Source organism: Corvus moneduloides, chromosome 6 (assembly GCF_009650955.1).
Source record: "Corvus moneduloides isolate bCorMon1 chromosome 6, bCorMon1.pri, whole genome shotgun sequence".
NCBI lineage: Eukaryota > Metazoa > Chordata > Aves > Passeriformes > Corvidae > Corvus > Corvus moneduloides.
This window is the reverse complement of record NC_045481.1, coordinates 23,670,512-23,684,611: the sequence shown is the minus strand read 5'-3', so window position 1 is coordinate 23,684,611 and position 14,100 is coordinate 23,670,512. Positions and strand designations below refer to the sequence as shown.

At 53.7% G+C, this 14,100-nt stretch overlaps 1 protein-coding gene across 1 annotated transcript in view; it reads right to left on the bottom strand.

Annotated features, from left to right (window-relative positions):
- LTBP2 (latent transforming growth factor beta binding protein 2) overlaps positions 1-6,126 on the bottom strand; it is a 68,844-nt gene extending 62,718 nt beyond the window's left edge. Inside the window, 1 exon segment of the mRNA XM_032111199.1 lies at positions 5,387-6,126. Coding sequence (XP_031967090.1) covers positions 5,387-5,841 — 455 coding nt within the window. The 5' untranslated portion in view covers positions 5,842-6,126.
- Between the last annotated feature and the right edge of the window lie 7,974 nt (positions 6,127-14,100).

Here is a 14,100-nt window from a genome sequence, read left to right as displayed (position 1 = left end):
TCTTCCTTTGGCACAGGTGAAACACACCTCATAAGTCATATTCAGTCTGTTCAATGAGCAAACCCCTTGCCCTTTCCCACCTCAATTTATCCAGATAATCATGTTTCTTGTAGGCAAAGGCAAAATAGCTACTTTTTCCAGAGAAGCTGTTTTGGCCTTGAATCATACTATTAGTTCTTCACGGGATTAAAGTTTAACTTTTATCTACATCTCTCACAGGCATGCTGGAGGGACCATGTTGGTAGCTGCTGTCAATGCCAACATCAAGCCAGAGGTCACAGGAAGAAAGACACGAGGTTACAACAGACAGGGGCCCAAGCCTGAGCAGACAAAATCACTCCTGAAGTCATGAAGCCCCTGTTGGGTTCAGCACAAACCTCTCATTAATAGAACCACTCTGTGTCACTGCCAACCCCAGACATGAGTTGCCAGCCCCGGCTGAAGGGAGATGCCAGCACCAACCAGGGCAATGCTCCTGGAGGGAGGACAGCCCAGCATATGCAGAGGGGAGCAACCTGGCAGGGGTTGAAGGAGTACCCGGATGGGAATGTTCCTTCCTACCATAACGTCCTGAATGAGGGAATGGGAAGAGATGGAGGCAAGGAGGACCTCCAAGACTGGAAGTGAGCAGTTGGAAGGAATGACATGTAGGTAGTACTGGAGGGTAGAGAAGAACCACAACAATTTCCTTGTGAAAGCCCAGTGAGCAAGACCTCACAGAGCATGAGGCACAGGTAAGCAAGAGCATCAGCTGCAGGAAAATAGCTGTGGGAGCTTTGCTGCCTGGGACACATTCCTGAGCACGTCTGGTTCTACTTAAAGCATTTTGTTGTCATTTGCTGGTTCGAACACCATGCAGTTTGTACTGACTTACAAAGAATTCAGAATGAATCCCATGAAGTTTAAGGAGCATGGCATGGTTACAACATTGCAGGATGGTGCTTGAGAGAGAGTGGTGGCCTCCACATCCATTTGTCCGGCTGCATATGACACCACCAACACTTTAGGCAAAGATGTGTCTCAAACATGAGCCCCTTGTGGGGCATGTCCAGCCCTGGGCCTCTCCATCCAGCGCTGCGTCTGGAGAACAAACAAGTGGCAGGGTCCCTCCAGGTCTTGTGTCACCACAACGGGGGTGACCCCTGAGGAGCTACCTGCAGACACTTAGCAGCCTCTGATCACCCCTCATCACACAGGGAACAAGGGCTTCCAAGGCAGCAGGCAGAGCTGCCAGGCAAGACGACCTGCAAGAGGACCTGCCAGGCAAGAGGACACACCAAGCCCCTGGCAGACCTTACAATGGCCTAAGCCAGAACCATGTTCATAACTTTGAAGCATTCAGCAGCTGCCCGAGCTTAACATCCAGCTGTTCTCCTGCTTACCCACCCCTTGGAACAGGAAGCACAGCAGCAAGGAAATGGGAGGATGACTCTCACCCTCATCCAGGGCAGCTTGGGCTGCAGAGGGACCAGAGAATGGGTGGCCATGTGGAGGGGTCAGCAGCTCTCCCAGCTGGAAGGAAACTCAACACGGTCACAGATCAGAGCAGAAGGGAAGATATGTCCTCACATGGGTCTTGCAAGCTGAAGTTCCACTGAACCTCATACTAGGTCATGCTCCATGGGATGCCCTAATCCCAGCCCCAACACTGATGCCAAAACAAGCCTTCAGCAAACAATTGGTCTTTCCTATCTCTGTCTCCTTACCAGTGGAATAGGTTAATTAATGTATTTGCCTTCCTAAGGGTCAGGTCACCTAGCACATATCCTGGGAAATGAAACATTGCTGAGAACATTCAAAGGCACTAAGACTTGATTGCCTGTAACACTGTACTGCTACAGGGCTCATGGGCCACTTAACACCTTCCAAAACAGTCCCTAGCTCGGCTCAGACCAAAGCAGACAGAGACCATTTCCAGTAGCCAGCTCACCCTTTTTGGAGAGAAAGGGCATCGAATAACTCAGACAGCTAAATAGCCACAGTGCCAGAGAAAACCCTAAGGCATTCCTCATTCTGGGAAAATGCAGAGTGAGGCACTGGACCCACATCTCAGCCTCTGCTTCAAGTGCCAGCTAGACCCTGAGGTCTCCAAAGAGCACAGGCAGCAGTAAGCAACTGCAAACCAAGCTTGTTCTTCATTCTGTGGCTAGCATGCACCATCCGTGCCCGGGTATAATCCCTGGCATGTTGAGCTTGGTGCACAGGAGCTCCCAGGCACTATTCACTGGCCTGCTCCTTTTATGGGATAGGTATCTCCTTGACACTCCCTACAGAACTGAAGCCAGTGCCATGAAGCCTCCAGAAGTACCATTCATAGCCCTGACTGGATGCACTGGCACAACCTTTGACTTGAGCAAAGGAGCTGCTGCAAGCCACTCTGTCATCCCCTCCTTTGCTGCTGCAGCCAGAGGCCACCATCAGGATCACACTCGGGCTGATCAGGTGTTATCTTAAACAAGAACCAAGCAACCATAACAGGCACCAGGGGAGGGAAAACAATAAAACAGTAGTAAGATCATGGGTTTTACAGCGATGATCATATACTGTTTCTGAAGCATTCAGTAGAACCCTTTTTTTCACCACTTATTTTAATAGCAATCTATGCATCATCTTTCAGCTTCACACAGAATTCTGTGCTGCCAGATATACTGACTCCATTCAGGCCACTTACAGCATCCTCACAGGAGGCCAGAGGGACCATTAGATCATCAGGTCTGCCTTTCTACTGCAGGAAAGTGAACTTCATCCAAATGCGTATGAAATATTTGCAGTCAGACCCAGTGAAGAACACTAGCAAAAGGCTGTTGGCATCGATGAGTCACTGAAAGCCCTCTGCCAAGTCCACATCAGCATTAACTGCCTCTGCTCCTGAGCAATCCTATAGAAACATTGGAGCAAGAACCTATATGCCGCAAAGCCTGGGTAAAGCAGGATTATACAGCCACAGATGGTGTCTACAACAACAGTTAAATGTGAACTGGGGTGCAGAATGCCCAGAAAGAAAATGGGAGGGAGAAAGAATGAGTATGGGACTCTCTGCCTGCTACCTGGGAATCTGGAAAGGCATCACATGCAAGAGCTGAGATTTTAGACCAAAATAATTGCATAAATAAATAGCACCGGGCTTTAGTGTGTCTGCAAAGTTACCTGAGTAAGGGAAAATGAAGGTTGTCATACTTGAGACTAGCAGGAGTTCAGTGTAAATAGCAGAACAGAAAATATCCCACCTAGCAAAAAAATGGAACATCACAAACTGAAGTTTTTAGGGGCCCTGAGTTTCCTGGATGAAAACGTGTCTGGTGCAGCAAGGGGCATAAGAAGATGGATGAGGTGGAAGGACACAGTCTCACAGAACAGCTGGAGGCAGCAGCAGCTAGCTTTCCATGAGGAGGAGCAACACCATGTGGTTCCACATGGACAATTATTTCAGCTAGGCTTTCTCTTAAGCTCCAAAGACAGTAGGTTATAGAGAAGCTTCAAAAGTGCCACTTTGGACTCCAGAACAGACAGAAAGCCATTACAGGCCCTTTCCAGAACTGAAGATCTTGGGGACTGGAGAAAGCTCTGTATCCCCAGCCTTGATCTTCCAGTGCAGAGCAGAGGCAGAAAGTGCAGCAGAGCCTGCATGAGAAACACAGCACTAGAACACAGGTCTTCCTTCCTTTAAGCTTGGAGGCAATGGCACTCTCAGATATGGATGATAACAGGTAAACTGTGTGTAAGTGCTGGACCAATCATCCCTGTTTACACCGTGGATTAAGGGATGAAAGCTACCTGCAAAAAGGTTCAGTGCTCTTCTGAACACAGTGTGAACCTTGGGGCTGCCCGCATGCTCCTGAGAGCAGCACAGGCCAGCTGTTGTCACCAGAAGCAGCTGCAGTCTGAAAACAAACATGCTACGTATCAGATGACTCAAATTCAACCAAACTGCTACATGACCCCAAAGCAACACTGACAGCATTCCAACTGCAGAAAGGGTAAAATCTTTCTGAGCCCAAAAAAGTCAAAATCTGACTGAGTGGGACTGGATCTTCCCAAGACTCCTTCTCTGGGTGGCTGACAAGCCAAGATAATGAAAGGGGTAAGCTTAGAACCTATATGCCTTGCTGTTAGTGATACTTTGTGTATCAAACATAATGGAAGTAGAGCAAACCTGGTGCTTCTGTGGATCTGTTGAAGGAAAGAGCAGAGTGGCACAGAAAATATTTCTGTCTCAAAACTTTGCAAGGAGATGAGTAGGGGAGAGAGAAAAGTCAGAAACAGACCTTTTGTGTTCTAGTGAAGCTCCCCACCAGATGTTAGCAGAAGACATTTCTGCCTATGTCAGAGGGCTGTGAGCCCAGAGCCTGCCCCCATAATCCCCCTAGCAAGGCTTATATGAGAGAGGACACACACAATGCCACATGGGTTGGCCGAACTCCTGCTCGATGGTTTTGGTAGCCCTGCCCAGGTGGCAGAGGAGCTAATCTTGAAGGGCATCAGCCACGGGGGAGCAGCGGGGGAACTGCAGAGGAAGGGGCCCTGGGCTGAAGAGTACATCAGCCCTGCGCCAGACGTCCCGCTCGCAGGCTCCCCTCACAACAGCAGCTGGCCTCGCCATTTGATATCCCCTCCACCTCCACAGGGCTGCAGCCAGAGACTGGAGCTGGAAGCAGACCTGCCAGGCAAGTCATAGGAAGCCTCCTTCGGCGGAGCCAACTGAAGCCATGGGAAGCTGCGGCGTGGAGTGCTTACAAGGGGCCCATTATGGGAGGAAAGAGCCAAGAGGGCAGGTACCTGCAGCAAGAGCGGCAGCCGACACACTCCGTCCCTCAGAGCCAAGCAAGCCACTCCAGCCTCTCCACCACCTAAATCATACTACATCCCCATCGGGAGTCCCTCACCCTCCACGCCTCCCAGGACGGCCGTGGGCAGCTCCAGAGGGCAGCTGGGACACTCTGCCCGCTGCCGCGCAGCTGTCTGCCAGCCGAGGCCCTGATCTGCCAGAAGGGCATTACATCCGAACACTCCCGAACCACACACCCCCACGACTGGCAGACGGCGGCCCGGCGGCCCACGCACACTCGGGTTACACGCCACGGCTGCGCGCACACCGACACACACCGTGCACCCGCGAGCGGCTGGGAGCGGCGCGGCCGCAAGCGCGGGACAGACGCGCCGCACGACAGCGAGCATCCAGTGGGTTCCCACGCCGCTCCGGACCCGGTCGCGGTCGCATCCCGCGGGGGACGTGGCAGCGCCGGGAGCGCCCGTGGGATGGAAAAGGGGATGCAGCACGAGGCTCGGGATGGGACCCAGCCCCTCCGTCCGGGGCTCCCCAGCGCCGGGACCACCGGGGCTCACGTTACGCACCCCCGCCAGGATGCCCCCCGGCCGCAGCACTTACCCCGCCATCCTCCCTCTGCCGCTTGGCTCCTTCGCCCGGGGCACGACTCGCGCTTTCAGCCCGCTGCCCTGGCGCTGGCGGGAGGAGTCCTGCCTGTTCCTCTGTCCCGCGCCGGGACCGAGCCCGGCATCGCCCCCTTGGCCCCGGGGCGTGGGCAGCCTGCGGTCGGGACGCTGCCTCCGGCCGTCGGCATCGCTCGGGCTCCCCGCGGCGGCCGCCGAGCCGCGGTCCACGTGGAGGGCGGCGGGGAGGGGCCGTGACGGTGGAGGGGACCGGGACGCTGGGGACAGGCTGTGCGCCGTGCCCACCGCCCCCAGGGCAGCCCCCCGGCTCCGCAGCCGCGCCGCCCCCCCGGTCCCCGGCTCCAGCCTAGCCGCCGAGTCCGGCCGACAGCGAGCGAAGCCCAGGAGGACGGCGAAGGTGAGCGGGAGGAGGCTGGCGGCAGCGCCCCGCATGGTGTCAGCCGGTGGCGGGGCAGACGGGCGGTGCGGAGCGCTCAGCGCCCGGCTGGCATCCCCCGGCGGGCGCGGGGCAGTGGGGACCGCCGGCTCTCCGCCCCCCGCTCACCGCCCCATCCCGTTCCGGGACTCCGACGGGACCTGCCGCCCACCGGGGCCGGGGAGGCAGAGAGCAGTGCTGAGGCAGGGGCGAGGGCTGCCGGGCGGCCGCCGCAGGAGGAGGAAGAGGAGAAGGGCGGCCGGCCCCGCTCGCCGGGCTGCCAGCGAGATCCCGCGCTCCGCAGGCAGCTCCAAGCACCTTCGCGCCTGCCTCTGGCACTGGCAGCGCCTGGAGGGGATGGAGGGTTTTATTTTTGGAAACCTCCCCCTTTGTGTCTTTTTGATGCTGACATCCCCCCTCTCCAGAGGACACGGCTCGGCCCCCCTTCTTAGGAGAGGAGACATTCCAGCAACACCCACTTTGGCAAAGGGAAACAAACTACAACAGAGAAGCCTTAACCCCTGCCTGGCCAGGGAGACCCGGCCGCCGCCGGCCCGGCAGCCGGCCTGCAGCCCCCCGCAGCCCGCCCCGACGCCCGGCCCGCAGCGACCCGCCGGGCCCCGCCGCAGCTGGGAACACTCTGGGAAGGTGGAGCAGCCCCGGCTGTGGGGTGCACGGAGCAGAAGACACGGATGCCAGAGGAATACACCGCTGCCCCTCAGCGTCTGGGGACTTCTGGAGCTGATCTGGATCGCATCTGTCAGGAGAAAGGCACGGCAATGGGAAGAGCCTTGTTGGCTATCCCATGCTGGCTCCAGAGCTGTTAGATCCTCTCAACCCCATTCAGGCTTTATAATCGTCCTTGTATAGGTCCAGGCTAGAAAAGGACCAGGTCCTTCAGCCTGAGAGATCTTTCAGGAGACATATTCCAGGAGCTTACAGTCCGTCCTTCCTTCCCCCCATCTGTCTCTGCCTGAGTATCAAGAGGTCGAGGGAGGACTTGAAATGACTGCTTTGCTTTATATGCACTGAGAAAGACAGAGAAGAGTAGGAGGAGGGAGAACAGGGGCACAAATCCCCTTTCAACCACACACATCAGCCTGACCTTGTGCTCTGCCACATCTCTACAGCTCTCTGTTGCTCTTGGCTGTCTTGGGCAAGGAGCAAATCCTCCCACTGGAGTGCAGACACTGTCCTTTATTTGGGGTGAGCTCATTCCAACTCACAGAAGCATTGGTGACCTTGGTGGGTGGCTAAAGGCGTCTTGCTGCATCTCTACATGCAAAGAGGCAGAGGAGGGCACCACAAATACGCACCGGAAGGAGATCCTCACTGGATTCTGTCCCTGCAGTGGGTCCTGTGGTGACCCTGAGTGCAGCAGCTGGATGTCTGCAGGAGAACACAAGGAACTCTGCGTGTGCACAGAGTGATCCTTTGGGTGCACCTTTATGCCTTCCAGCAGCCCGCAGGGTAGGGGCTCCTTCAGCCAGATGCTGCAGCTCAGCTGCTGGGTTTAAAAGGCAAATTGTCCTATCAGTCCATGATTTCATCTAATTTCTTTTGTCTCTTTTGATGTGTGGGGTGACTGCAATATAGACTACTGGCTCCCCTTCTGTGCCCACTGCTCCCCCAGCCCATTACAGCCTCATCCCACTGATGCTCCTCTCCCTTCAGCCTCTCCTACTACAGGTGCTGCCTTCCCTGGTCCTCAGCAAGTTGTCTGCTTTCCAACAGCTTTGTGGCAGAGGGGTCTGTCTAGCTCCCCCAGTTCTATCTCCAGCAGTTGTGCTCCTAAAGACTCTCCTATTTGAAACCAGTGGATCCATCTCCCTTCTTCTCATTGCTCCTCGACTTTTAGGCTTTCTCAGACCACAGCCACCCACTTCTTGGGATGGGAGCGCTGCTGCCTACCCTCCAGTGTGCAGAGGAGCTGGGAAAGGAGCAAAAGCACAGGAAATGAATCCCCCCGAAAGCGTGCTGGTTCTGGCATGGAGCAGGACCTCAACACATCTCTTCTGGCTGGGGATGGCAGGTGAGGGGGATGGGAGGTAGCTCCACAGGTGAGCGAGTGTGACCAGAATAATGGGCTGAGTGAGTTCAGGCTTTACCTTGGCACTGGCAGCTGGCTTACAGGGCAGCAGAAATACCAGAGGGTGCTTTGGCACTTCCTGGGATGCAATCAGCTTGCCTCTCTGTCCTATCAGGGCAGAGACAGTCACTTGGGCAGGAGTTTGCATGGCTGGAGATGTCATAAAAAATGCCCAGTAACAGCCATGGCTTGTTTCTTTGTTCTGAGGAAGAAGAATGTCCTTTCCATCCTCACCTAATTACTTTCTTATGCAGCAGTGGAAAGAATGCTTGTGCCTAAACCTGACACGAGAAAATTATCAATGCCATAAACAAAGCCATAAGCAAAGCAGCCAAAACCCATGGTATTGCTCAAAGCCAGAGCAGGAGATCCCAGAACAGGGGGCACAAGTGGATTCCTCCTTCCTGGAGGTGCTGGATCACCCCAGAGAAGAAGACGGCTTGCAGCATCCCCAGTGGACCACACGTGCACAGGAGCCTGCCCTCGGAGCCCCAGCGGTAGTGGGGCTGCAGGAGCTTGTGCCTCCCTAATGGGGCTGAGCAATGAGATGTGCAAACCCAACAGAGCCATCAACGGCCCCCTGGCACCTCTTGCAGCTGCCCCTGGCTGTGGTGAAGCCTGGCCCAGGGAGCTGGCATCCCTTCTCAAATCAGCTTAGCTCTGTGTTTACAGTAACCCCCTGGAGCTGGACACTGAGCTCCTTGCAGCCTCACACATGCAAACACTCCTTAGCTTTTTCAGGGATGCGCTGATGCCATTTGATCCCACAGAAGTGCTGCAGCAGAGCAGGGGCCAGCTGAGGGCAGTGGCTCCCATGTCCCCCACCTGAGGGCTGTCTGGCACAAGGAGCTGTGGGCACAGGGGTTATGTGCAGGTGCTCCATGGCTCATTTCATATTTGGCCATTCCCAAAAACAAACCCATTGGAAAAGGGGAAGGGCAGGGTGTGTGGGGAGTCCTAGTGCGGATTGGGCTTCAGCATGCAGCTCAGCAGGCGAACGTGAAATACCTCATTGCTCAGGAACTCACACAAGCAGAGTGTGGATGGTTGGGCTGCTTGCTTCTGAGGTCAAGCCCGCACTTGGGAAGAGAGATCATCAGCAGCAGAGTGAGGACGGGGCAATAAGCCATCAAGTAGAGTTTGACAGCCCAGCCCCCAGCAGCAGGGAGCACAGGGCTCCTCTGGGGATGCGACCTTCAGGCAGGCAGCTCAAAGTGCTTTTTGCTGCCTTCACTTCCCTTAATTCACCATGTGACCTTCTAGGCTGCAGAAATGGCACCAGAGGAGAGTCTGAGGGCAGACATAGTTGCAGCACCTCTACAAGTCCATGCTTTCCACGGCCAGGGCACTGAGCTGAATGAGGCAGACCTGGCAGCCAGTTCAGAAAGCAAGGGGCTCATCAGACCCTGTAGAGAAGAGGTGCAAGTGTGGCCTGCACTGATGACACTTCTCACCTGCCCTGTCTATTGCAGAGAGGTTGGGGTGCTTGGGCAGCTGAGGATCAAAGCCATGGAGGCAGAGGCAGAGGTGTCAAAGTGGGCTGTGACCTGGAGAGACGAGCATAAGTCACATCATCTTGAGCCCTCTCAAAGGATAGGGAGAAGGCACTCTTCAAGACTGTGCTGATGGGGGCCCCTCTGTGCTAGGCCCCCTCACACCTGCATTATCCCACCCATTGGGTCCACACCAGCTCTGCACAATTCCCTTGGGGCAGTAACACCTGGGAGCCATGCTTCCAGGGCCAGTTGGCCCCCAGATGTGGCTCCTGGCACTGTATCCCTTCGATTAATTAGCCCTTTTCTTCCTCTTCAGAAGGGTTCACAACCCACATGTGCTTCTTCCTCTGCTGCGAGCGTACCCATAACGCACTGCAGATGGGACACATTCCACGGATTCAGAAGCTGCCTGCAGCTCCCGCAGAGGAAGGAGTGCTCCCCTTGCTCAGGGCTCAAGGGCAGGGGAAGGTTGGCCAGCCTCACTGGCTTAAAAATCAGGATTTGGAGCCAGCCTTGTAGAGGTACAACTCACAGCTTCTCTGAAAAGAGACATCTCACACCAGGAGAGAGAACATGGCAGCTGTAGAGAGCTGGATAGAGAAACAATTTCAAGGCACAGTACAGAGAGATCTCTGGAGAGGATCTCCATAACCATGGGCATCAGAGAGAAAGGAAAAGCAGCTTCTGAATTTGCAAACACGGCCAGCAAATCCTCCATGGACAGCATTCCCACCCATTGCCCGTGCCATGAAATACACACAGCTCAGCACATTCATACTTACGGCACCCAGGTAAGTAGACATTCCCACCCAACTGACGAGCCACTACAGCCAGACACACAGCTTGGCCCTTCAGCCACCTCCACACACTCTTGGTGCATCCCTCAGGGCCTTGGGGTATGTCTTGGCTTCTCCCTGTGAGAAGGCCACCAGCAGGCAGCTAAGAGCTGTGTAAGCAGTGGTTTGTTGTCAGAAAACAGAAGAGAAATTGTCCAGCAGTTCCTAGTCTAAAGCCAAGGTTTGCTGGTTTTATTGTTCCTTCTGCTTTCATTTAACCAGGACAATCTCTGAGATGGAGGCACACACCAGGCAACTGGGTGTCCTACAACTGGACTTCTTAGTCATGCTGGTGTCTAATCATATGTCCATGCATTACCAAGGGCTGAGACCACATGCTGAGAAAGAGGTTACAAGAGAAGACAAAGACATGCCACTAGGGAAAAGAAACCTGGAGAGCAGGACCAGATGGCAGAACCCAAGGGATGGGAGTGCAGAGTGAGGCATAGAGGAGATTGCTGTGGGCTACTGCTGTAGAAAGGCCCTGGTTGGGCTGGCTGCAGAGCACAGCTGGTTCCTTATTTATCCATCACACTATTTAGAGCCTGTTTGGCAACTCCTCAGGAGAAAAAAAAGAATGCTCAGTTAGAATGTGACTCATGCAGAGCTACAGCAGCTCAAGGGAGTCTATCCATTTATAATTAATGAAGTCCTGTTTGAAATGGTCCGACTGCAATCTTCCCTCTTCCCTAGGGGCTGGTCTGGCCTCTCTGCTTCTTCAGTACCTGTGGCTGGAACTGCACATGGCAGCAAACAGGGCCTGAAAATCAGGAAAGCCTGATCATGCCCAAGGAGCACAGAGGGTGCCCTGACCAGAAATGCCATTCCATCACATGTTCCCTGCAGAGAAAGTCTGCTTAGGACATCAGCCGGATGGGGGACTTCAGCTGCTCCGCTCATTTGTCAGCTGTCCTCATTAAGGAATGAAAGGGAAAGAGAAAAAGGAAGCAGAACATCTTGCCATTTTTATGGGTTGTGACCCAAGAAGAGCGAGATCAGGGCACTGCTGAAAACAGTGTGGAAAGGGCCCTGATAGTGTGAATTTCCATAACCTTCTCTTCCCCTTTTCACTGGGGTCTCCATGCCAGGAGGCTATTCCAGTGGCAGCTACTGAACATCAGCATGCACAGACTAGAAGGGAACAGGGAAGCACGGACAGCAGCTTGAGGGTATGCAGGGAGCCTGAGGTGCTCTCATAAGTGAAAAGTCTCCCTTCCTGGTGTCTGGTACAACTTCACAGGCAGCACTGCTGAAGGAAACCACAACCTGTAGAAAATATAAGAGATGCAAACCAGTTGATCCAACAGTGAGGACAGAAGAAACCAGGCAATGCCCAGACTATGCTGAAGAAGCTCTTCCTGAGAAATTCCTCCCATGCTGAACTTCTTAACAACAAAGAGATCAGAAAAAAACAAACCTGAATCAAACTTTGAATTCTACAGAGTGTTCACGGTTAAAGTAGTTTCATTCCTTCTTCTGATTCCAACGCAATCTTCCTAAAAAGCAATGATTCATTTCCTTCAGGTTGCTGTTCCTTCCTTAAGACCCTCATCAGAGCATGAGGAACTTGGACTTTAAGTTCTTCAGCCCATCTGCTTTGCATAACAGAGTAAAACTGATGATGGTAGATCCTGAAATAAGAATGATTGGTGGGGCTGATGTTATAGCTGCACATTAGTTTGATTGCTCTGCCATCCTGAAACTGAGGGCTCACTCCCATCAGAGGATTTTAGGTGCTTTCCTACCAGTCTGGGCACTGCAATCGTTGTGTGAGCAGTGATCTCAGCTCATTACAATGCAATGATTTCAAGGGGATGTTAAATAACTTATTAATAAGTGAATCTTAGGGAACTGAGAAAAGTGGCAATTATTAGGTGGCATGTGTTAGAGCTTAAATAGTTAATCATCATGCTACAGACTAGTGCATTGACACTTTACAGTCCCATTGGGTAATTATTGGGATTAGGCTGAGTACCCAATTTCCCAGCTATGACTTCATAGGCTGGGAATCCAGCTCTCTGGTGACATCACAGCTCCACAAGTCTCCCTCACTAGTTGCCATGCTGATTACTGTCACCCACTCTACACATAGGTGTGGCATACAGCCTTAAGAAAGGACCCACACTCATGCAGGAAATAAGAATAATGATGAATGAGAGTCTAACAAGGAAATAAACACAGGTCAGCTGCAGAGAAGATGAGTAAAGCCCCCTTTCTTCTCACACCACATCAAGTCATAATCTGAGAAACGCAAGAAGCTTGAGATAGGGAAGCCTCCACTTCCCACCCAAACAGGGGCCATGCCAGGAACAGAAGCCCATAACATGATTAAAGAGATGGCATTTATTATTCTCCTACTTTTCCCAGAGGAGTTTGGAGCTAAAGACAAAAGCAGAGACAATGTTCTCTGATGATGATGATGATTACCTCTGTGCTCAGCTCTGGCATGCATTTTCAGGCTATGCCTCTGCCTTCCCACCCTCTCCCCCTTCCCCATTTCAGCCCATCTGAGCAGGCAAGGAAGACTTGCACAGCTCAAGCACAAAGCAGCGCCAACAGCACAGGTGGCCACCTGCCTTCTCTCAAAGCTGGCATGCCCTGACAGCAGAGGTGGCAGCTGAGGAAGGCAGCTGGCACCATCAAGGTGGGAGAGACCCTCTCTTTCCTCCCTCCCAGGCCCTCTGCACCCCTGAGCCAAGGGAAGCTCCTGGAGGGTAGCAGGGCTGAAGGAGATGGGGAGCTCCTGATATTTCTAGGGAACATCCCTGCATCAGCAGCATCAGGTTAGAACTGCCTGTTCTGAGGCTGTGCAAGCTGGTCTACAGGCAGCTCCTGCTGCAGAGGAGCAGGAGGGAGGCAGATGGGTACAGAGCAGGAAAGTTCTTCCCCAGCCAGGGGTGCAATCTGGGAGCAGATAAAAATGAAGCAGCAGCACTAGCTAGCCTTATGCCCTCTGTGAGGGACATGGCGATGCTGAAGGCTCCTGGTTGGGCACAGAGCATGGCCAGGGCCACCCCAGGTGGAGGGAAAAGTGCTGTCTCTGGAGGCCCCTCTCAATGCCACTTTGGTTTCTTGTTCCATGAGGAAATGCGACCAATATGGCCCCTGGCCTGAGTCACCCCAACCTTGCTGGATTTGTGGGAGCTGTGGAGGGTATGAACATCACTGACAAAAGCTTTAGGCTACACAAATCACCGAGAGGTAACAGTGGAGCTAAAATCCTATGTTAGAGCAAGTTTGGGGGTCTGGGGAGTAGAGCAATAGGCTATCAGCATGGACCTCATCTCTGAGTTTGCAGGCACCACCTGTAGCTAAGGTGGTGTGGTATCAGCACCTTGTGCCCTGCCTCGTCCCCACCATCCACAGGCTTCCTGTCAGCCTGCACCTAGGGCTGGCTGTCCTTCCCACACCAGAGAGCTGCTGCCGCTCTTTGGTAGCCAACTGCTGTCACCAGTCCTTTGATTGGGACTGTGCTTCTCTGCAGCACAGGTTTCAGAAACCAGGCCCAGCAAGACACCTTTCCCAGCCCAGAGGGGACACTTGCTTTTCAGGCCAAAAGTGAAGTTTGGCCCAAGAAAGCAACTGCCCCACTTATTTCAGTTCCCATGGCAATGCCAGCAGGGAGATGCTCTCACCTGCAGTGCCTCCCAGACCACAGAGCTCATGGGGACATCAAGAGAAACCACAGAAAATACCACAGCAGCTGGGGGCCAGCTCTAGCCCTGTGCCTCCTCACCAGGACAGATCCAGCCAAGGCCAATGCACCCCAGGGATGCATCTGTGTTACCCATAAAAGCAGGACAGCCTCTTCTGTGACAGCTCCAGTGCTGCTAAGCAGAGCTTGAGGGCTGAGGG